The sequence below is a fragment of the Drosophila santomea genome, chromosome 2R (assembly GCF_016746245.2).
Source record: "Drosophila santomea strain STO CAGO 1482 chromosome 2R, Prin_Dsan_1.1, whole genome shotgun sequence".
Lineage (NCBI taxonomy): Eukaryota > Metazoa > Arthropoda > Insecta > Diptera > Drosophilidae > Drosophila > Drosophila santomea.
This window is the reverse complement of record NC_053017.2, coordinates 10,454,281-10,479,131: the sequence shown is the minus strand read 5'-3', so window position 1 is coordinate 10,479,131 and position 24,851 is coordinate 10,454,281. Positions and strand designations below refer to the sequence as shown.

Sequence of the window (24,851 nt, the reverse complement as noted above, 5' to 3'; positions counted from 1 at the left end):
CATCTTTATCGCGCTGTCGCCTGAGGCGTCGTTTCTGTTTTGCTCACGCTTCATTACAATAAATCCGGTTACGGGTGTCTGCAGGACCCAACTGCACGGTATCCTTCGAAGGGAATGGGTAATTTTAATGCCCTATCAGCGGCTGCCGGAGACGAAAAAGGAGTCGTCTGGCCCGTCTTGTCCCGGATTCTGATTCTCCATCTGAACGGTTGCACTTCAACGGGTGACAAGTTTATTCAGTCTTAAACGACTCCATTTGTTGCCATCTTATAAGAGACTCACGCTTGATTTGTTGACATATGCTGCAAAAGTACTTAGGACATTTTAAAAAAAAAAGCTATTTAAAGTGGGCTCTTAAGGTCGGCAAAAATGCTTTTCAATAGTTTAGTTGCAAGTTAAAAAGATCTTTAGTAAGTTATTCTAATTGAGTTAATGCTTGAGATCTTTTAGCTATGGAAAATGCCAACACTTGGAATGCATTATCAGTATTGCAAATCAGGATTTTCTCCATATACTTTATTCATAGACGTAAGATTCATTGACATCACTTAAGGTTTGAATACCCGCTAGAGAGTATTAGTATTTTCCGATTTCCGTAACACAGACAATCGATCCGGGAAAACACACTATTCGCGCACTTTGCCACACTGCTGCGTTGCCTCATTCAAAAGGCTTTCTTATCAGCGGCTTATCTTATCAGTCGCAGTGGAAGCCGTTGCCGAATGCCCAGCGATACGCAGGTGAGTAATTTTCCCCGGCCGTTTAGTATTAGACCAGCAGTTGTGCGGAAACCCTCGTGAAAACGCCAATAAAATCGCAAAAGTAATTCCACAGATATTTAACAGCAAAGTGAAAAATGCTGTGGGCGTGGCTGCATCGTAGTGGCAGTTAAATTCTAAAATCGGTTATTAATCTCCCAGTGCAATTCCGTGGTTTTCCGGTTTTTTGGTTTTCTGGTTTTCATCCCGGTTTTCTGGCTTTCTGTTTGGCTGCTCCACTTTCGTGTGGGTGATAAGATAAGGCGAGTGCAGCTGGAAGGAGAAGGGAAAATACGAGCCATAACAATTCAACAGGTGAATAAGTACTGGCTAATTGTGACGTCACTAACGCCTTCAAATCGTCGCAATTTCAAATTGCGTTCAAGCAAAAGCCCGGATGGCAAATCGCAGATAAGAGTCTAATGAAAATGCATGCGCAATAAAGCAGAGGCACAACATCAGTAACAACCATCTACCATATATTGCAGAGATGAGGATCATTTGGGAGCTGGTTCTCCTCCTCCTCCTGGCGGTCATCTCCTCATGCCGGGCAGTCATCTGTCCTTGGCCCTGTCAATGCACTTGGGTGGTGGACAGCTTGTACGCGGATTGCGCCCGGCGGAATCTTCAGACATATCCCAGCTTCGACGGCATTCCCGTGGAGCACTTGGATCTGTCGGGCAATAAGTTTCTGGAGTTTCCCAGCCAATATGCGGATATAGACTCCTTGTTATACTTGGATCTGTCCAACAACTATATCTCAGCCATTGGCGCAAAGTCACTGATTGGCTTCACATCTCTGAGGACGCTGCTGCTGGCCAATAACTCCATAGATTCCTGGGAGGCACTCAGTCCCAATGAGGCCTTCAAATATGCCCCAAGCCTGAAGCGTTTGGGCCTCGATGGCAATCGTTTGGGCAGCTTTGGCAACGGGGAGAGCTTCGAACTGCTGACCAGTTCATCGCTGACCGAGTTGGGGCTTTCTTCCTGTGAAATTTCCAGCATCGGTGGAGATCAGATGGTTAATCAGCTGCCAAGTCTGGAGCGTCTCAATCTGGCCAACAATAAGCTGACTCAAATTGCAGCTCTACCCTCGCGAACGCTGAGGGTTCTCGATCTGAGTAACTGCAGCATTAGGGAGTTGTCCGGTTTCTTTCTGGACGCCATGCATAATCTGGAGGCCCTGAACTTGTCCCGGAATACGGAGCTCCAGTTTGACAGTCTGTCGGAAGATCCCATTCTGAGCTATGTGTTGCGAAAGTTGGATGTTTCCTATTGCAACCTGGACTCCATCGAGCTGAGTGGATTGCCACAACTGAGTGAGGTGCGATTGCAAGGGAATCTGCTGAGAGTTGTGGATGCCAATACATTTGCCAACAACTCCATGCTGGAGGTAGTAGATCTGTCACAGAATGTGCTCCGACTCCTAGGCCAAGATGCCTTTGCCAAACTGAAGCGCCTGAAGCAGCTGAACCTGGCCTTCAATGAAATCGCCCGCCTGGACAGGAACTTCATACGCAACAATGATGTGCTGGTGGAGCTCAATCTCAGTAGGAATGTGCTGCAGAAGCTAACGAAAATCGTGTCCAATTCGGTGCGCACCATAAACATGAGTTGGTGTGAAATCACCTCAATTGAAAGCACTGCCCTCGCGAGTCTTTCGGTCATCCAGAAGTTGGACTTATCCAACAATCTTATCACTGATATACCCAACTTTATGAGATCGGAAACCCTACAGCAACTGAACCTAGCCAACTGCAGGTGAGCTTCAAGCTCATATACTTGTAGATAAAGGTAATAGTGATTAATAATGTTTTATTTGCAGGCTGACTACTGTGAGGAATAACACCTTCAGAGAGTTTCCCGAACTGGCGGATCTCCATCTGAATGGCAACCGATTGACGAGCCCCATTCCGCCCAACTACTTCGGAGGCAACAAGTTCTTGGATCAGCTGTGGCTGGGCGATAATCCCTGGATTTGCGACTGCCACAGTCCGCTCTTCGTGGAGTTCTACGACTATCTAACAGCTAAGCCAGCTAAGGTTTGTTCACCTCTTCAACCATAGGTTTCAATTTATGACCTTTACTTCACTTCTATAGATAAAAGATAGAAATCACTTGCGTTGCGCTGCGCCAGCCATTTTCTATGGAAAACTTTGGGAGTTCGCTTGCGCGGATGTGTGGATTCTGAATGCCAGGAGTAGTAGTACTGGCGAGAAGGCCTGGTCCATTATAATGCTGACTCTCCTGGGACTGGGTGCTCTGGTCCTGGGCTATGCCTGTCTGCAGAAGTATCTGAGGAAGCGGAAAGTGCGGCAGAGTGACAGGGAGTACGAGGAGAACGATGACGAGCTGCGACGCATGTAAGGAGTACACTTAATGCCATTTAATAGTATTTTAATCAACAACTTATATATAGACGAGATCTCAACAACCGCATTTTGATGGAGGATGCCACTCCCAGCCTGCAACATGCCCAGGAGATCAGCCTGCTGCCCTCCTACGAAGATGCCCTGCGCATGCCCAAGCTGGTCAGGCCGGTGAAGTCCATGATGGATCTCTCGGGACCCGAAAGAGCTCGCAACTCCCGAAAGCTGAGACGATCGCAGACCCATGCCGATGGTGAGGGATCCCAGTCGGAGGCGGAGGACGGACTGCAGCTGGACTCGCGACAGCGATTCCGCAGCGTGGAGATGCTCTCGAACCGGGACAAGGAGCGAACCGCCCAATATGGACCGTATAGACGCACTGGCTACATGGAGTACAATCAGTCGGGCAGTCGACGTTTCAGCATCGAGGATTCGCGATTCCCCGCCGCACACCTGAAGACCCAAAATCTTCAGAGTGCCGAACAGATCGGAAACTTCCAGAGTTACGAGAACAGTCCCTATACGAAGCGCAAGCCGAAAATCGCCGAAATTCCGCCCTTCAAGAGGGTAAATATGATGGCCGACAGCGTGGAGTTCCTCACCGATCCGGAGTACGACGAGGTGGGCAGCAAGCATGGTAGTCCGTTTGCGAAAAGAAAGCCCAAGACAGCAGTTCTTCCGCCACCCACCATGAAAGTCAGTGCCCAGGTGTACACACTGCAGCAGAGTCCGGTTTTGGAACTGGATCCCGCCATCGAGGACTACTTCAGCGCGGCCAAGAAGCAGTGCTCCTCGTCCACCATCGCCAGCGATTTCCAGGAGCTGGATGAGCCGGAACTGAAGTCCCTGCCGGATGACAATCGATCAAGTACGATCTCCCGATCGGACGCGGAACTGGATTTGGAGCGGGGCAAGCGCAAGAAGCGGAAGAACTCCACCAGTCGCCGGGTGAGCGGTAGCTTCTCGGCAGCCAACGCCGCCGAAAGTTCCTCCAGCGACTCCGAGCACAACGCCCTGGTCCACAAGCCCATGAGGGAGACTTTATTTTAGGCCACAAAGCACATAGCATATTGTTATAGATTCGCAGCATGTTAGATATTCCCATAATATTATTTAAACGCACCTTGAAATACACTAACATTTGGTTGAAAGTTGCCAATTACCAACAGAAACATATTCATTTTTGGTCATTTTGTAGAGATATTGTTGTGGTTTCGCGTATTCAAGAATTCGTGGACGGTAAATCTGATTTTTAACCCAAAAAACAGTATATTAGCCAAAAATAGCAATTTTTTCGCCAAAATCCTGAATGTAGCGACTCATTTAACTCGCATTCACATTACTAATCATTCGAAATATTTTCAATGACAATTTTAATATTTTTCAATTTTTTGCCAAATTTGATGATGGCACCCCTTATAAAAAATGTAAAAATTGATCAAAAACTGATTTTGGTAGATCGGCCTCACAGTGATAGGGATCGTTAGTTTAGGATCATAAGCTGCATAAAACAGTCATTCTTATGGGTGTGTGACACTTTTTGACCAAGTTATGTCGAGCTATCGAAATTTTTAAAGATATGATAATATGACTACGAAAATTTAAGTTTGAAAACATTTTGCACCTTGAGTTAAAAAATGAACACTTGAGTGAAAGCTGGGGCACACAAAATAAGCTTTTAGACTCCCATATGGTTCGAAACCTGGATGGACTGGCATAGCCATGTGGCGCCATCTACATTTCAATAATATGCTTTTCGGTCAAACGCAAAGCGAAATTCATTAAAAATTGGTTTAAAACAATACCACAGAAAACAAACAATCGCCAAACTTTCGGAGAAACATAAGAGTTTAACTCGAAAAAATAATATCAGTAACAGTTAAAGATATCCTACCGCGTTTTGATACCTTTTCTTTTGGAATTACAATCATCCAAAATCTTGTGTTTTACCATATTGGAACCCTTTATAACAAATTAAAGACACTCGGTGATGTATTTTAGAAGTTCGCTTGCATTTAATGAACTCACACATTATAATTTCACGAGAGAACGCAGCTTAAGTAGTTTACAGTATATAGGTAGGTTATAAAAGTACATACATATACAGTAAGTATGGTGTGAACATCACATGCAGATGCAGTTTAAAAGCATTTATCATGCAAAAGAGTTAACTCCTTTCCGTTTTCCCGGCTCATTGATATTTTCATTTCATTTTGCACTCGACGACTGATTTCATTGTTTAAACGCATATATTTTTTTAACTTTGGTATTAAACTAGATTTACGCTTAGGTGTAATTAATTTACTTATGGCTAAAACACTACTTGTCGGTCACAATTAAGAGGGGGTCACAAAGTAGGGTGCTTAACACGAATAGTTTGCTTGTTTGTTTTCGTCGCCTTGGCTTCTGCTTTATTCTAGATGCTGCTGCAGCAGATGTTGCATGTGTTGCATGTGTTGCATGTGTTGCACGTGTAGAACGTGTTGCTGCAGCACATGTTGCTGCTGCACATGTCGCTGCCTTATGTTGCTGGTGATGAAGCTGAGGAGGGAATACACCCCGGTTCCCCGTTGCCCGATCCGATAGCATTTGGCTAACTTGAATTTGATAAAAATCTCTCATCTACAGAATAAAACTGATGTTCTTCTTCTGTCAAATGCCATCGGATGGCAATGGGTTACGTAGTGGGGGCGAGTCGGGAAGGTCGGGCTGTGTCGAGAGTGGTTGGCTAGCTGCAATCAGTGGCCATTGATCACCTGGTGGGTGGGTTCGATGGGTCTGACGGGCGTGGTGATGATGTCCCCGGCATTGGACTTGCTGCGCGTCACCAGCATGGGTGTCTTGGGCTTGGGGGTCTCCGTCAGCTTGATCTTGACGCGACCCGTCTCCGGGGAGTAGACGGGCGAGTACCTTCCGGACTTAGGCGACGAGGGCAGGTAGGCGGCATCTGGCTCGTTGTTGTTCTGCTCGGCGAGCTGCTGCTGCTGTGCGTACTTGGATGCCCTGGGCGATTGCGGAGTGGGGTAGCGTGGGCTGATGGGGTAGTATTCATGGGCGGCGGGCTCGCCGCTTTCGGGTGCCTCCTTGGCACCTCCATTGGCCGAACCGTTGCCATTGAGCAGGGGCTGCTGACCAGCCCCGTCCTTGGCGTCACCGTTCTCGTAGGGCTTCTTCACAATCTGCGCCTCGTCCAGCTTGGTCTTCTCTCCGATCAGTGGCGAGTGCTCCTGGCCGTTGCCATGGCCGTTCTTGTGCAGCGGCTTGCCCAGCTGCTTCTTGTCCATGTCCAGGAGCTCCGTCTGACGCTGGGCCTCCGCATCGCGTGCGGCCGCATTGCTGTCGTACTTGCAGCGCTTGATGGCCACGAAGAGCACCAGTCCCACCACAATCAGTCCAATCACGGCCAGCAGATAGTAGATGGCGCTGCTGTCGTCCTTCGGCTTGCCTATCTTGGCGGTCAGGATGTCCTCGGACACCTTGCTGTCGTCCAGTGGCCCATCAGTCACCACATCGGAGCCCAGACCAGTGTTCAGGTTTGTCATCACCACGGGCACGATACTATCTTCTTCCACGGGCTTCTTCTCCTCCTGGTCGCCTTCATAGATACCGATTTTATTGGAGAACACAGTGTCTGGATTCTCCGAATGCTCCGGATTCTCAAGGGGTCTGACATCGCTCTCCTCTGGCTTGCCATCGCTATCTAGCTCGTCTTCGGAGGTAATCCTTACTTTGGAGAGATCGGGAATGATAAGCAGACCACCGCCGCTGCCAGAACCCTCGTCATCCTCGTCGTCGTCCTTAACGATGTGCTCCTGGGGCACAGGAGCATCAGCAGCGGCTGCAGCATCCACCAGCTGAGATTCCGCAGCTTCAGGCTCTGCAACGGTCTCTTCGGGCAACTTAAGCTCCATGTTGGTTTCGCTGAGGTCTCCGGATCCCTCCACCTGGTCACCAGGAAGCGGGCTCTGCGGCGAGCGAACCTTCTTAGCCGTGGCTGCGGGATTTCCAACGATGGGCAGAAAGTCCTTGCCCAGTTCCTCCTCATCCTCGCGTTCTGCAGAGGCAGCAGCCGGCTGGTCGCCCATCATCAGTTCGTTCTCCTCAGTATCGGTATCGAACCATTGGTACTTCTCCTTCTTGCAGATCTCATCCTGCTTCAGCTGCAGCCAAGAGCGACCCCTGAACTCCAGGGGATAGGAGCAGACAACGGGGTGTTCCATGTAGACGATGCGCTCCACCAGCCAGTTGCGCACCTCCAGCGTCTGGCAGGAGCAGTTGATGGCGTTGTGGCTCAGCTCCAGCTGGTGCAACTGGTGCATGTGGGTCAGCTCCAGCGGCAGGTGGGTGATGTTGTTGTGCTGCAGGTTGAGCACCTGCAGATGCTGCGGCAGTTTCCTCAGCTTGTCCGAGGTGAGCTGATTGTGCTTCAGGTTCAGTCGCTTCAGGCCCTTGCCCAGGTGACCCAGATCCCTCAGCTGGTTGTGCGACAAGTCGGCGGAGGTTAGCTCCGGCAGCTTGTCCAGCACATGGCTCAAGCGGGTGAGGTTCAGGTGGGACAGATCGATGGAGTGCACCGGCACCGTCGACTGGAACGACTTCTCGGCCTGCCTCAGACCACGGGTGCTGTTGCACTTGAGGTGGTACAGTGGCTTGTGCGTGTGCTGGGCCAAGCTGCAGCTGCAGTCCGCCGGGCAGTCGGTGGGCGGGCGAGCGGGAGCGGGAGTGGGGGTGGGCGTGGCGGCGGCGACCACGATGAGGAACAGGGCTAACCAGGCGGTCAGGTGGACGCGTTCCATGGCTGTGCGGATGATTTGTGGGTGGTGGGTGCGCTGGCAGTGGATCCTTCTAGCTTCCTCTCTTCGTCTTATCTGAAAAGGAATGAGAAAGTGGTTAGTAAAAAACTAGCTTGTTCATTGAAGGACACACATAAGACGCACCCATACACACCCACTAAAATACCCACAAGATGAAACCATTAACAATCAAAGGAAAAAAATGATGTCTAAATACATTGTTTCTTGAAACACGAAATACCAATCTATTTATTTATACATTATTACTTTTTATTTTTTCGCAGAATGAGAAATGCGAATTGAAAACAGTATGAATCAGCTTTTCTGCAAAAATGAGGTACTTGTCTACAAACGAAATATGTTTTGAACTATTCACAAGCTATACAAGCATACCCTAAAGTAAAAGAAAGGAAGGAACAATACCTTTTGTCTAATTTTCTCGAATTTTGCCTAGTATGAGTAGATTTTGCTGAAGTTCGATCCTACTGGCACCACCTTTGAACGGAAACTACCAGAGCTTTGGAGCTATCTTTGCTTGGCAACCTGTCTTCGTCATTGGTTGCGTCATTCCCGATTCCGCCAACTTCGACGATCTTCCTTTCTACACTTTTTCCTACTCGCGAACCAAACCAAACCAAACCCTATCGACAGACGTTATCGGTGTTAGATTCGCTTATCGCCGCTGTTCAAGCCCCAGTATTTGACGCTATCTCTGCGAAGGGTAATTAATAACTCACTCGCTTGCTTTCCGCCAAACGCTTCGTGACATCAGCAAGAAGCACCTGACCAGCCAGCTTGGATGCCCAAAAATAGCCACTTAAGAGTGACTCAAAGCGATTGTGATATGTACTAATCGTGTGGGGGGGGGGAAATCTGAGGAGGTGAAGGCCTTGGGCTGATGCACTCGCTTAATCAGAGCAGATTGTCAGCGGCCCGCTTTTAATCCGCATCTTCTGTTTATTGCTCGCTTTCCACGAGCCACGCAAACTGATTGACGGCTGTCTCGTGGATGCAATTTAAGTGCAACTGGCGCTCGTTTGGATCGACCTCCCACCGCATCGAAGCCCCCTCCGCATTGATAAGCCCTGAGCCTCTGACCGCAAAAGCTGGAACGCTCGCACACTGAACGAAACTCTATGGGCTTTCTTTCGCTATTCAAAAAGTTGTATGGATGGTCTTTTAGTCTGAATTCTGTCTTTTTATAATAGCTATTCTGTCAACCAGTTTGTTTGATTTCTTATTATGAAGTTAACCACACTAATGCAGCTTATTTGCGACGTATCTTTAAGATAGATTTATATCTATATGATGTGCACATATGAGATACCAGACTAATATGCAAAGTATCTTTAAGATAGATATATATATGAAGTGCATCTATGAGATACCAGACTAATATGCTAAGAATCTTTAGGATTAATTTATATATGATGTGCGATATGACATATATGAGATACTAGACTCATATAAAAAGTACCTTTATGAATGATTTATATATAAGAAGCATATTTAAAGGGCAACAACATAGATGATTCCATTTTGATCACGCCGTGCTCAATCGCATTTGCAATCGGTTTTTCCCGCAGTGTGTCACAATGGCGATGCCCAATCCTAATCAGCAGATAGACGAGATCTAGAAAAGATGCCGGTCTGTCTGAGTGACGGAGCAGTCTGAGTTGCAGTTGCAGAGCCAGCTCAATTTGCAATTTGTGGCGCGGACTTGAATTATTCAGCAGTTGGACGACTGTATTTACATGCGAGTAGCAAGCTGAAATGAGCTGCCGTAGGGGTTGCCCCACCCCCTGCACGTGTCTCCCGGCGGGGGATTCCCTTTGCCCTTTTCCCACCCTTTGCCAGCGGGAAATCGTAAGTTGGAAATGGTCACAAACATGCAGCTGCCGCTGGGCAAATGATCGAGGTATCCCCGTAACGCGGAGCAGAAAATACCAACTGGAAATGAGGCGTCACACGAGCATGCAAAAATAAATCTGCACGGAATCTGGCCGATCTGCGATTTGCGATGTGCGATGTGCGATCTGTTATCCGCGATTCCGAAGGGGGAATCCAAGGTCAGTGTCATTATGCGGGCATTCGTCCGAAAAGAGAGGAGACACATGAAAAGTGGTTTCCCAGCAATTGTGTCACTTCTTTTGGCTAAACGTGTCTCCGATTGCCTTTGCCGTTGACAAATTGCCCAGAGTTGGATGCATAAACGGAACTTTCTCCTCGTTTCTGCCTGCTTACGGGGGGCAGACATTTATCAAAATCTGTCAATTGCTGAATTCGTAATTTGCAGTTACCACCTGTTTGCGCCAAATGCAATCAATGCGGTTAATTGCATTTCGCTGAAAATCTTCTGCACCATTCAGCTATCTGCGATCGCAGCGCTGATATCATAATTCGATCACGCGGCTTAGTTAGTTAATTACTTCAGACGACTAGCGTACCCCTTGCACTTTGATGTTTTGCGGCGACAGGAAGCCGAAATTAGAGAGGGCTGCATATAGGCTATACAGTCTGGTGTTTATAGATATAGAGACCTTAACACATCCAACAAATGCCACTTAATGGCGAAAAACGAGACCAACTTAGAATAAACCGTTTGCAAATTGAGAGAAATCAGCGGCAGACAACGGCGAAAAATCTTAAACGATGACAAATGTTCAACCTTGACAGAGAAAAAAACACAATCCAGCAGAGAACAATCTCAAGTTTCTGTCTTCGAGTTCAACTGGAAAGAAATGCTGTTTCTCCACAACTCGTTCTTTCACACTCGAAACAAAAACGTATGTGGAAGATGTGGAAGACCACAAAAAAATTAAATCACGTCATGCTGCGATCGCAAAATGCTGGCAAAATAAATTGTTATTTATATGTGTATTTTTAGATTTGTGCAAATCTTTTTTATACATTTCAATTAGCGCAACTCGCCAGCCACAGTGATAAAATGAAAAGTGTTTGCTTGGGCTTTTGTTTGGCCATCTAAATAAATATACCGCTGTATGCAAATAGACTTGGATCTTCTGGGCCACTCGTTTAAAATACAATTCTTTTCATTTCATTTCATTTCTGCTGCCACTGACATATATGTACCTACGTTTCTATCGAATTCGCAATATTTTCTCTTTCGCTGGCGAGAAAAAAGAGCAAAAAACTGATGACGCCAGGCAATTAAAACATCAGGTGATTCGGGTATTTTACCTGGCACAGAAAAAGCCAAGCTCAAGCTGAAGCTGAAGATGCCGCAAACGCTAATGTGTTGGCCGCATTAAGATGGCAAAACGGCGAGCACAATGAGGCAAAAAGTACCGCCAAAGTCATAAGAGATGACGTCTAACTATGGGTTGTGAGTCAATATGCTGGATTTGGATTTGGATTTGGCCAGCACAGACACTCAAACACTCACACACTCAGTCAGTCATTCATTCAGCCATTCACAGTATCCATTCAAAACGAGCAACGAGCAGCGAGCGGCGGCAATGGATGGATAGACAAATTAGCATATTCTAATTTCCAACTGACTTCGATGGTCGACAGATCGGCTGGTAATATGCGATATATGTGGTATATGTGTGCAGTTCCACATATAATGACCCACATTGAGTGGCGGAGTACGCCGTCAACATTATCAATAAAATGCCATTTAAGCATTTTGCAATTCAACTGTTCAATCAAGTGCAAATGAGCCTAAACTCAGGCGTAACCTGAAAAACTCTTTCCCATATGAAGGCGCGTTCCCGTTCTCTTTGGAATCTACTTTTAACCTGGGTTCACTTCGCTTTTGCTTCTGCTTTTGCTTTTGCCGTGCAGTGTTTAATTGATTTCCACGAATCGGGAGAAAACCAATCACCGGGCCATGCATAACCGAAATATGAATATGTGAGTGGCGAGCGTTGGCCAAAATACCGCATAAAAGCCAAAGAGACGGGCAAAAAGTGCAGGGCGTAAGCTGAAATTATGTGAACTATGCAAAACGTGTTGGCCAAGAAAGCAGAAAGGCAAAGTCAATGTACCACATTATGGTCAATAAAAGTAGCTGAGCCATATTGCGTATACGACAAGTGGCCATTGGCCAGCTACTGTACCCGCCAGAGATAATCTCAAAATACAACGCACAATTTGAACTTGACCTACGAAAACAGCGGCTATCAACAAATGGGCTGATTTTCGCTTTTCGGGCAGGCGGCCAGAAAATGTTTGCTACCGCAAATCTTGACATTCAAATAATGCTCGACTCTCGCTCTCGATTGAATTCAAAGCTAAATAGTATTGCAGGGAACTCTCAAAATAAACAGAGACCACAAAAAATCACCGGCAAAAGAGAAAGGCATTCAGCCTTAAAAATACACTTCTCTTGTTTTTTTCTATTTTTATTTTTCGGGCTGCCTCTTGCAATCTATGCAAACATTTCACACCCACACTCGGCCCACAGAACCCAAATCTTTGCCATTGAGAGTGTAGGAAAAAAAACAAGGCACCTAGATACAATTGATGATGGACTCGGATGTCAACGGGTGTTGATTCTGATTAGTGCCAAACGCCATTTCAAATGAGTGTTTTCTGTCAGGGATGTGGGGCTGGGAAAGCTATGAGATAGGAATTTGAATGGTAAAACCCCAACCAACTCAGTATTTCTTTGAAAAATCATCTTATTCAGAGCACATTATTTCTGGTCATTAAAAATGTTGCCAAGCGAGGTGGTGCTAATGAAAATGATATACATATTTATACAAAATATTAAACATACTTTAATTCAATATATTATGTTATTTGCAAATTCATTTTTTCTAGGGATATAAAGCACAAAAATATTTTTTTGGTCTAAGCCACATAGTTCATAGTTTTTGATTATCAAAAACGAAAGAAAAAGCTTGCGATAAGATCTTCTTGATGCGGCTTTTCTTGGCACATGAGTCCATTAAAAAACCAATTAACTACCGTTCAAAAGTTTAGTGATTAATCCGTAATTGCTATTTCGAATTACTTGTATATGGGCGGAAAGTTCTCCACTCAACGAAAAGGAAACGCTCTGATGACTGGGGTTGACTTTTCATTGAACTTTTCTGGCATTCAATTAGAAACACGTTAATTCAGTCTGATCAATGCCTAGTAATTGTCTGAAGTTTATCAATAACAAGTTCTAGAAGACTTAGATCCCAGATCAAATCAGCTCAGCTGGAAGTCGCGCCACGTAGCCATAATTAGCCAACTCGAGCTACAATGTTACTTGTAGATACAGATACGAACACATCTATCTATCCTGATGTTTGTGCATACTAATAGTCGAGTTAAATAAATATCCACACTCTCGTTAATTGGAAAAAAACGAACGAAAAAAGGCATGCAGATCGTTCTGCCGCTGAACTTGGATAGTCATGAGTTTCGGTTTCTGTTTGGCATTTTGCTTTTCGTTTTCGGCATCGGATGATGCAATTGGCAAAATATCGTACTTGGCTAGTTAGATTGTACAAATTAACGCAGTTGTGTGGGCTGCGTTTTTCCGAATCGGAATTGAAATTGAAATTGGAATTGGAATCGGTGTAGCTTTTGAAATAGATTCGTGCGACGACCTTCCCCCAAGTGAATTGCATCCCATTAACACATCGACGACGACTGCTTCCGATTAAACTGAAAACGAAACTAAGGCGTAATTCGAAGTTAAAATTACACACTGCTCGAGGTGAGTTTGAAATTTATTCGCCGTTACACACTGCCAATAAATCTCCAGCTTGCGCCATAAAACACATCAATGGAATGATCCCAACTATTCGCTGTGGCCCGAATCGCTCTTTAGCCCAAGCATTTTGTGTCTAGCCGAAAGGCATCTGAACAGCATGCCACATAGATGCCAAGACGACGCCTGACTCTAGCGCGAAATTATTTGCCAATCTGCACCTGCGAAATTCATTCCTCCAACTGCCATATACCATATATCCCCCTTATTTTCCACAGTCGCTGGTTTATTTACACTGCTCATCGCGGGTTCAAGTTCAGGCTCAGCCAGCAAATTCAATTATGCTGGTTGATTGCTTAGCGACAGTGCTGCTTACTGATGATCACTTTCAAAGGAATCCGAAGCGGCGAACACTCGACTATCGTAATAAACTACATTTAATTGCTATATGTCATTATTTGTCAATCTGTGCGAATGGAATTCCAGGAAAAACTAAACGCCACTTCACTGCAAGGTGTTGGACAGGGGAACTGACTCAGTTAGCTGGCTGATGTCATAACAATGATTATAAAATTTACGAAATTATTAACGCCAAATGACGTCAGGCGAGTCTGTCGAATTTTTGCCAAAAACAGAAACCCCCAAAATGGAAAGGCCAATTGAAAATCTGCGTCATCGATTGCCAAATGCGATCTGGAACTGGTCTTAACTTGGATTTCCCCAGTCGTTTTGTTAGCTTCCTTTAAACCAGATAGCGCAGCAGTATCGAGTTTGACCCGGGGGCTAGTTTCAAGAGCAAGTGTTGACCTTCCTCCCGGTAGTCAACCGTGTAGTGCAGTGTAATTATAGCCAGTGCACTAACCCATTCACATTCCCACTGGCTGCTGTTGTTGCACAGAAGGCGACCGTCTGGATAAAAGAGCCCATCAGTTTATACCATCTCATTGCGCACTTAAAGAAATAAATGAGTACATAAGACTTGAAAAAATATATGTATCATAAGGTAAGAGTAAACAAATGTTTTCTTTTGTTAACAAATTCTGTGCGAAAGAAGAACCATTAGGTAACGAAGTAAACTGTGCGATAGGCAATCATAACAAATATTTTATTATACGAAATATATATTGTGTGTTTGTACTTGAACTAAAGCTGTAAAATAGATTCGGCCCTCCTTGAAAGTAGACCTCAACATGTTAGGGTAAGTGTTTCTTGCAGTGTACAATATGGACACTCCTCCAGACAAATTAGCCTGCGGTTAGCTGTGGATGCATTCGAAGATCGCATGATCGTACAGCCGTTTTTCATGGCTTCGTTTGGCAGTTGACACGTTAAGAGCACGCACGTTTGCCGGCCATTTAAGTGGCCCCAGCATCGCATCTTGGCCATTGCCACTGGCCGGCCACTGGCCACTGGCCACTGGAAGATGGAGGAGCCGATAAAGCGGAGAGCGGCATTTGACAGTTATGACCACTTGCTTTATTTTTAGAGCCAAAAACGGCTAGGCCAGTTGGCAGAAGTTGCCAGCAGTTCGCAACAGAGCACAGAGCAACAGAGCAACAGAGCAAAGCAAAAGCACAAAAGCAAAAGCAGTGCGAAGCCGGCCGGCACCCACGGACTTGGCTGAAAACAACAAACAAACGCGGCCGAAAAGCAACTGAACTGGTTTCGGTTTTCGATGATGACTCGCAAGCCCAGTTAAGAGCTCCCAAATAAATTCCACCCCCTGCCGCGCCATGCCATGATCTTGACTTTGTTTTCGTTTCTGCTCGGCGAATGCCAATTTGATGTTTGCACAACTCAATTCGTACCTTCTATAAGACATGCATACGTCGATATCCACGGATCCTCTGGCCAGATCTGTAAAAATAAAAAATAATATAAAAGCAGTTAAGATGACATTTTTATATCAAACGTTCGAGTGTGCACATTGGAGTGACTGGTAGTGGGGAGTTTTCTATTTATCTGCGCAATAATTTCTTGGCTTTGATTTTAATTGGATGCAATTAAAGTCTTAATTGCCGGCCCGTCTAAATTCATTTTTAACGAACTTTGCTTCGCCTAAAGACTGTCATTCAGCTGCAGCCACAACTGCCTTTGGTATTAAGCTAATCCTAATCCGCTGAATTGTGAAAGCATTGCCGAAAAATAGAAACTATCCTTTGAAATGAAAATAAAATAATAATAAAACTGGCAAAAGGTCAATGGAGTTCAGCTTTCAAGGCTGCAAAACATATAGTTTCTGTTATTTAAAAGCAAGATAGCTTGAACAATTAAGGCCTGAATCACCCGAATAGCCCGTCGATTCTCAGGGCGTTGCTCATCCATTGTTAGATTCGAAGAGCCAACAACCTGTTGCCTGTTGATTGTTATGCGATGGACGTGACCGAAAATACTGTCACGTAATCCGCAAACTCCCACAGAAATGTTGTGTGTGCTGTGACTTCTGTGGCTTTTGAATGAACTGGAATGGTTTGGCCTGATCGACGAGGTCGGAACTCATCACAACATGCAAATTAACAGCCATTGATGAACTGGTCAGCTCGTGATCTTTGGAATCTTGCGCAGGTGGCCACTGGCCACTGGCCAGCGGTCCAGAGATCACAGATCTCAGATCAGCAGAACAGATGTCGAGAACTTGGGGCAAACTCTTGCCTGTTGAACTTGAATTTGTTCGCAGAAGCGAACTATTTCCCTGAGATGTTTACTTTTCGAATATTCCCAGCGGATAAACGATTTGCTGGCCCATTCTGCGTCACTAAAATCCCATTCCCCTAAGGAACTCTCCATATGCCCTATGCCGGAATTCCTTTCATTTCGGCGAGCTTTTCACACTATCTCCGCTGCTTCGGGTTTTTTATCTTATCTGGCTACATTTGCTAATTATAGATAGGGTGGAGCCCACAGCACAGTCATGTGCACTTGAGCCCCGGGATTTGTGTCTCTCTCATTTGCGTTTGACAACATTTCGGAACACTCTGCTCTTTCCATTTTCTAGAATGCACTCCAAGTTTCACACTTTGATGGGGTTGCCCAATGATATTGTTTTGATTGCGCCTCGATAACAACTTGTTTCGCCTTATCGAACCTACACATTTGTTGCTCATCCCCCATTGGAACACAACTCTCTAGCTCTATATCTAATGGGGACAAGGTTGACACATCCACCGAAAATGGGACCATGAAGTGCACTTCATGGACTGTCTCCATGTTTCCATGTTTCCATGTTTCCATGGCGATGGTGGGTGTGAGTGTTAAACTGCCTGCATTCGATCTCGTATTGCCTTCGATCGAGACGCAACATAACACCTCGAAAATGGAGAGCCCAGACGCAAGGCGCCAACTGGCCATATTTACTTGCAAGTTGACTCAAAATGACTTGAACTTGAAATACAAGTAGAAATAGCATGGCAAGAACTTGTTGTTTCCGTTCTAGATATGTTTTTGGTGAAACGAGCACATTACAGGAAACGATGAACATATTTCCGATAAATAGCCAAACTTCAGGGTATAGATAAGTGTGTCTGCGCCACTCACAGATACAGCTTGGGCTTTTTGCCTTTTTTCTGGCCGGGCAGCGAACTATTGGCCATAAAGCCGATTTCTGGAAATTGCCTGGAAACAGTTTTGAGTTCGCAGTCGCACACCTCTGTGAATTATGCGCTGGAAATTAGCACCTTGGCTCGGAGGTGGAGGCAAACTTGGAGGAGTATTACGCAAGAGCTGGAGTTTACTGCTCCACGCGGAGCTGGACGATCCACCTTCGCAGTTTTTGCCATTTGGCCATTTCGCAACTCGGGATCACATCTCTATCTGCAAGTTGATTGATAATCTCATTACGCTCAGTACGACGATGTTGCATGACTCTTCGCTTTTAGACCTGACAAACAGCGCCGTGTATTATTAACATTTCTTTTTATACCCCATTTCGTGTGCAAGTGATTCACCCGGCGTTTGAAGTGGGGTGCAGTCCATGGGTAACCACAAACACGGGGGAAAATACAACAAAATTCGAAAGAATATAGACCGATACCTATCCATATCTGAATGAATCAACCGCCTGCCGAGTGCGGTTTCCAATGGCTTTACGTAAACGATTCCGAATTGCAGGGCGCTAAAAGCTCACATCTAGAGGTGCTTGGTGCTTGGGTGGGTTTACGTTTTAACTCTCATGTGTGTATATGTACATCATATATACATCATGTATGGGCAGACGCAGACGGATCGCATTGGATCGGCTTGGGGGCTTGGGGTGGCTGGAAGCCAAGTCGCGTAGGCAGCGGAGTGTCTGGCGGAGATTTCACATGAATCCGTGCTACTTCTGTCTCTCGTAATAAGTTTGCAATCGGTTTAAGTGCCCATGCCCGGGGGTTAAGAGAGTAACCGTTTTATTATGGTTTACTCATCCCTCTTTCATACTTGCTTTTTGGCAATTATATAACTCGGATGGGATTGGGAAATAGGGTCAAGTTTGCCTCACAAAAAAAAACCCAACCGCAAATGCATATGTGAGTAATAAATGGTAAAGCGATTCAGCGGCAGTCACTTGCTTTATTTCCAAAAACCCCGAACCCTGGCCTTTTACATTCGCACCGAGATTAATCCAATCCCTTTGCGGATCGAAATCACACACGCACACGCACACACAGTAGCGTTGTATTTTTGGCTATTTCTTATCACAATCCGCAGACAGCGAGGCTTTTACTGCGGGTTATCAAAGCCCAACTCACAATACACTGGGGATTTTACGCTTTTCACGGTTCTTTGCGGTCCTTATGTTTCTACACAGCGAGCACTTTTGTTCAATCAGATATGTGTTTTAGTGTTTTTTATGCGTAAGTACGTATTATTTGTCTTTTGTTCTGGGTAGAGTCCTTCGGCACTCGATGCGATCGCAGTGTCTTTCGGTTTGAACTGGCGGCCAGAGACTGGCGAAGATCGCAACCGCCGAGATTTCTCAGACTGCCTGCTATCACAGAATGTGTCGCAGCCGCCGAAAAATGAAAAAAAAAAACAAGAACAGCATAAGATCAGAAAAATAAAACGAGAAAAGATACAAAAATTCGAATCTCTGAAGGGGGAGAGCACCCAAAAGCGCCGAGAGGGATGACAATGAAGGCAGAAACAACAGAGCAGCAGCAGCAGCACGTCACACAAGCAATTTAGACTCGTAAATCGCCCAATGCAAGTATCTCTATCTGTATGATATCTGTCAGATATCTGGCGGTTTGGTTTCGATTTGCGCCCTGCATCCGCAAGATCTTTATGCATCTTTTTGGGTTTTTGTGTTTTTTTGTTTTGTACCACTATTTGGCTTGGCACTAGCTAGTTGGCGACCGTGTGTTTGGCAACGGAAACTATATAATTTTTAATTACCTATACGTTTTGGAGAGGGAGAGGTGGAACTCGTAACGCTGCCTTTTCGGATCGGCACTTTTTTCGCCTTTTCTCTGTTCAGATTCGCGCACACGCACGCACCCGACGACACGTCTCGACTTTGGAGTTGTCCGAACTGAACAAAGCTCGATACCTGCGAAAATCGGGTACCGTATGCCGTATAGAACGTGAACCGAAAATCGGAGATCGGGGATCGTGGATCGGAGATCGGGGATCGGACACGACCGTTCGCGGGGAGAGCTTAGCACCGAATGAACCGCTATTGGAACCCCCGATTGCGAAGCGCTACAAAACTTCAACGGAGCGAGAGCAAAGCACATGGCGAAAGCTACTGGTTATGCGAAGGAAAATAGAGAGAGAGAGAGAGGGAGAGATACACTGTATCTGCATCTGCATCTGTATCTGTATCCGTACCTACATATATAGAGCTGGAAGAGCTGGAACGCTGGAGAACACGTGGATAATCGGCGGCACACGCGCCATGGAACACGCAGAACTTTGTTTGTGTTATGAAATCCATCGAAAAAGCTTCGCGATTTGCAAAAAAATATTATAGTGCGAGAGCGCGCAAAAGCTTATCACCAAATGCCAGACGTTATCAATTGATGATACTCACCGTTTAATTCTAAAAATATATATAGCCCACACTTGTTTTGCTTGCTTTACACGGTTTGCATTTTTCACTTCCTGCTGTAAACGTACGCAAAAGTGCACAGCTCTCGAAATAATATTCTGCTGCTTTTTATCAAAAGCTCTGGCTTATCTTATCGCTTGCCATATTCTTTTCCGCCATTCGATAAATACGCACTCTCCCCTCGGCCAACAGTTAATGATTGCGACTTCAGGTTAACTCGCAACTCCTAATGAAACCTCACCTACTTCAACTCCAAGTTAATGCGTGGGTGGGTTTGTTTACGTTTTATTGGGTTTGTGGGTCAAAGTTAATGTTCATTTGTGAATGAATCGAGTGAACTTCAGGCAGCCCACGATCGCAATTACGAATCTCTATGAGTACTCATGTGTGCGCCAGATACGAGGCAGCTGAGTGGCCAAACTTCGTGTTAATACCAATGTTAAATATTTGAGCTTGATTTTATCTTATCGCCATGGGCTCTCACACCCGCCTTGTTTGTTCTCGATGGGTTTTCGGGTGATATCACCCTCTCAGTGCCCAAAGCCCTTTGCTTCCTTTGCGCAAGATTTCCGAGTAGGACACTAATTGAACGGATTACCATTTTTTGGGGAGGTGGGTTGAGCACAACAACATCATTATCTCACCATCCAAATATTCGCACTCGCACCCCTTAAACTTTTCTTCAATCGTTCAAAATTAAACGCCAGCAAGCGAACTGGCTGCTTGTTTGCTCGCCTCTTGATGAGATAACTGTGATAGACTGACGTATACCCTTCAAATATCATATATGTATTTTTAATTTAGTTCTTCATTCCTTATTAATCTGAATCTATTTTCGTAGTAATTCAATGTGCAATATTTTAGACATTGACTATAATCTAAATAATAAACATATGTTGTTTATAAATATATTACAATTGTTGAAAATTGTATTTAAAATGATTACGTTTGCCTGACCCAAATGGTGCTTTCATTGAAAATGCGTTTTCTTCAGAACCATTACATTTTGAGTATTATATATCAAAGTAATAATGTATATTTTAGCCACACGTTTGTTTACTCGGTACCCGGGTGATCGGAAAATATTCGCCTGTTTATAGAGAACGGATAAAAAGGCGGCTAGATTTCACGGGTGTCGGACTATTGTTTATCTCACCCGACGACCCACCTGCCGAAACGACGTCGCCGATCCTCTCCAGCTCTTGTGTACGTCAATCGGTCGGAAGTGTCCAACGCCCCATAACTTTGGCGAACTGATAAAATGTGTGAGAAGTCTGAATGAATTTGGTTTTTCGGCAATGGCCAAAATCTTAATTGCAAATGCGACTAGCCTTGGCGATTTTTGGAGAGGGACACGCCTAGGGTTGACGTCAGACTGGGACATATCCGTAAGTAAGCCAGGGGATCGTGGGCGATGGTATATGGATGGATATGGAGCGGCTCTAGAGTTGCATATAATATTTACAGTCTGTGGCTCGATCAGAACCGAAAGCTGAGCTAACAGAGAGGTTTGAGTTTCGCGGCGCCTTGTTCTATCGCATTGTGTGTCTCAAATTGTTGTTTGGCCAGCGGTCTATTTACCAACTAATTATATTACATATTCAGGCGCTTCCAGTGAAGCCCTTTTGCTTAAAGTCATGCGTTCTGCGTCATGCATTTCATTGATTTGAGAGTGGCGTATGAACGATGGAAACACTTGACGAAAATTGGCTCTGTTCTCGATTAGATAGTCGTGATATTTATTAATAACATTAGCCCTCTCGGCTGACAAATATATCACTTCTCACCTCCGACAATCGAGCAATCAGCTGGCAACTGGCAACTGGCAAATGGCAACTGGCATGGAGTTATGCAATTTCCAGAATCGCAAAGATTGTTTATTTGTCCAGTGGCTCAAGGTTAAGGCGTTGGCCTTCCAATGAAAATACTCCTGCAGCTGAAGTGAATTCCCGGATCTCGTGTTTATGCCACACGGGGAACACTGTTTTTCTTTCCACGGCAGCACTGGCTGACTTAATTGATTAGAGCACCTGACTAATTTTCGTTTTGAGGGCTTTGCGTAGCGACAGCTCTGACAATGCGATTAAAGTTAATTTTTGTGTAAATATTGATACGATATCTTCATTGTATCATATCTGCCAGCTAGCCTGTATGCAGTAGCAATTAATTAGGCTCAAAACGCAGAGGTTATACAACTCCAGAAGTGGAAAAGTTTGCAATCAAACTGGCAAATCTAATATGCCTTAGATGGGAAATCTCGTCAAATGCAAACTAATGCCAGCCATTTGCCGGGCTGACCCATATTAATGAGATACGGAGTCCGTGGGTTTCGCTTTCATTGACTCACTGACTGAGTGACTAACTGACTGACTGACTGAGTGAGTGACTGACTGACTGACTGGGCGAGTGTCCCACAGTGGATCGTCGTCGATCGGGTGGCTCCAGCTCTGTTTTCCGGGGGCTGAGGAGGGACTGGCAGGCAAATGAGCTGCAATGAACCGGAAATTCACAATTAACCGTCAATCCCCTCACTCGGCCGTGTTTCATAACCAACTGCATCTGCATTTGGAGCCGACTCCATTCCATTCACAGGGGTGCAGTACTCGCTTCGGATTCGGAATCCAAATCAAAATCGTATATGGAAATCGCACGTTCCGGCTCATTGGTCGCTGGACATTTATTTTCAGCCTAGGTGTAATTTTCAGATGCCTTCTTTGGATGCCCTCGGGTATTTGGATAAACAACGTGTACACAGCGAACCGAGGTGGCTGGGCATTTTAATTGTTTCTACGTGTTGTTCTACAAAGGCTTGTTCGGCGGTTGGCCAAAAATTATTACTATATTATAATCTGGCGGCAACGTGATCACCCTTTCGGCTCGGGTTGAATCAAATTGGGCGCCTTTATTTGGGGTCGCGACGATTACAGTTACGCTGACTGGGAGAGTTCATTGGAGTCGGGACATGTTCTTCAAATACCTTTATGATATCATGTAAATGCGGCTGGGCTTCAATATGTGTATATAGATAACTGTAGTTTCACTTTTTCGGCTCGGCCCATTCCTAGAATGAAATGGGAACGGGATTGAATGTAATGCTTGGTAAAGCTGGCATTCCTACGTGACAGAGGTAGTGAAATTATGCATACAAAATGGGAAAGACATTAGCTAACAATTAAAAGAAAATAATATTTTGTAAACTAGATTTCAAGATGACCCCGAGCTCTTGTACATACAATTTGCATGCCAATGTGCGTAAAATTTCGAAGCCGGAATCCCCAAATGTGAGCCTGTTGGATATTTTGACAAATGCGCATAACCCTGATTCATTACGCAAAGACTCTCTCCCCAGTTAATCATGCTGTTGCCTCGATAAACGATAAAGATTTCTCAGACTAAGCTCGCCGCTGCAAGTGCACTGCCAAATGGTAAATGGTAAATGGCAAATGGCATTCGCAGGTGGTCGCTAATCAACGTAATCAACTTGCAACAAGCTCGTTAGGCTACGCAGATGCAGATGCAGCTTCAGCTTCAGGTTCAGCTTCAGCTCCATGGTAATCAGGCCACCAAGTTCTGGCCAACTTTTCAGCGGGAATCGGAAATGGGAATGCTCAACGAGGTGGGATCCAGCGAAGGCCGCTCTAACCAAATTGGTCGCTGTGCTCCCGCCTGATCGTGCAGAGAAAACATTATCTCACAGAATGATATCTTTATATTTTAAAAACGATTCAAATCTGCTTATCAAAGCGTCTAAGATTAAGACTCTTATGCCATGGCTCAAGTTATTCAAATAGAAGTGAGTAGTGAGATTATTAGGTTCACACTTGTATATTTTTCTCCGTGCAAAACTGGTTTGGCGGAACTTCAGCACTTTGTCTAGGCATCTAGCCAGACTTTACCGTTGCGTTTAGCTGGGTCAAGGTCACCTTGGGAGTGGGAGTTGATGGGAGTTCCTGGCCTATTCCAGTGGGCAGAAGCCACCTAAAGGATCGCTGCCTTTGGGGGTCTCGCAGCGCGGCTTCAATCTTCTTGCGATGCCAGGCACGCACAAATCAAATGGTCGCCATTCAACGCCATCATCATGGACTGGTCTTCGCATCCATCCAAGCCAAGATCCTCTGGAGCTCCAATGTTGCACAGATCGATCAGCGCCCAAGTGGCGGCGGATTGCTGCATTTGGTGCTGGCATCGCAAACTGCGTTCCTCATTGAATTTCGTTTTCGATTTGCTTCGATATTATTCATGCACTTCAATGCAGTGGCGGAATCCAAAGGGGTGATATACCAAAACGTAGTTTTAAAAGCATATGTAAAGCACGGAAAAATAATTTAGTTTATGTTACTTGTAATATATTTATAAACATTTATCGGGTTATCCCTTTGGTCCGCACTTCACTACGCTTCTGGGACAACAAAAAACAGCGAGCCCACTGAACACAAAGCTGAGATTTTTCACAAGAAAATATTCAATGTGAAGGCGAAAACTGCGCAGGCGCATGTTTTGTCAACCAACTGGCAATCCGCTGACAAAAAGATACAAAAAGACAGCCAGACGTTCGGAGGCCGAGGCTGAAAACTCTGACGTTTTCGTGACAGCGGCAACAGCAACAACTACAAATGCCACAACTGCAACAATAACTGCATCCAGACGCCGTGTTGACCAGTTACCAATTTTGGCAGTGGACTTTCATTTATTCGCGATTCGATTTTGGCAGTTTGGACTCGCTCGTTCAAAAGGGAACATCGCACATCTCCTTAGCTCCCGGGAGAAAATGTTAACCAGTCTTATTTTGTTATGGTACCATAAATCATATTTAATAGTACGTCCAAGTACTTCAATTATCCAGCTACATACGCTGGCAAATGGTATAGAAAGTTCTTAAGTTATTAAATTGCTTTATATATTACAATTATTTAATTTACATATTTCAAGTATTAATAAGCAATCCAAAGATTTTATATAAAGTTTATTCGAAAACCACAGACACGCCTTTTATATAGGCAACAAAAAAGTTAAAACTTAATTCAGCGACTTATGTACATTTTACATTACATTCTGTCTACACCAAATTACTCAGCTAGAAATTCGTGGCGACATCTATCGTCCCCTTACATTACTATACACACGTGTATAATTCGGGATTGCCACTCAAAAGTACCGGCGATAGTCCAGAAAGCACAATATTTTAAAAAAACATGTAAGGCAAAATCAAATTTTAGACATATAGGTATA

General features: G+C 45.0%; 2 protein-coding genes across 3 annotated transcripts; one reads left to right on the top strand and one right to left on the bottom strand.

The window, feature by feature from the left end:
* The first annotated feature begins 777 nt into the window (after positions 1-777).
* LOC120446163 lies at positions 778-4,299 on the top strand. The gene is made up of 5 exons (XM_039626994.1): positions 778-1,073; positions 1,247-2,519; positions 2,584-2,800; positions 2,859-3,121; positions 3,178-4,299. The coding sequence occupies exons 2-5, from the start codon at positions 1,249-1,251 to the stop codon at positions 4,175-4,177; spliced, it is 2,751 nt and encodes a 916-aa protein (XP_039482928.1). The 5' UTR covers positions 778-1,073; positions 1,247-1,248; the 3' UTR covers positions 4,178-4,299.
* An 821-nt stretch (positions 4,300-5,120) lies between these two features.
* LOC120445104 (protein windpipe) lies at positions 5,121-19,239 on the bottom strand. Of its 2 annotated transcripts, none has more exons than XM_039625246.2 (3): positions 18,968-19,239; positions 15,403-15,451; positions 5,121-7,995 (listed from the first exon to the last, which is right to left on the bottom strand). In XM_039625246.2, exon 3 carries the CDS (start codon positions 7,921-7,923, stop codon positions 5,866-5,868), a length of 2,058 nt encoding a protein of 685 aa, XP_039481180.1. In that variant the 5' UTR covers positions 7,924-7,995; positions 15,403-15,451; positions 18,968-19,239; the 3' UTR covers positions 5,121-5,865. The 2 variants fall into 2 exon arrangements, with proteins under 2 accessions (XP_039481180.1, XP_039481182.1); XM_039625248.2 differs by lacking the exon at positions 18,968-19,239 and adding an exon at positions 18,322-18,506.
* Positions 19,240-24,851: the final 5,612 nt, after the last annotated feature.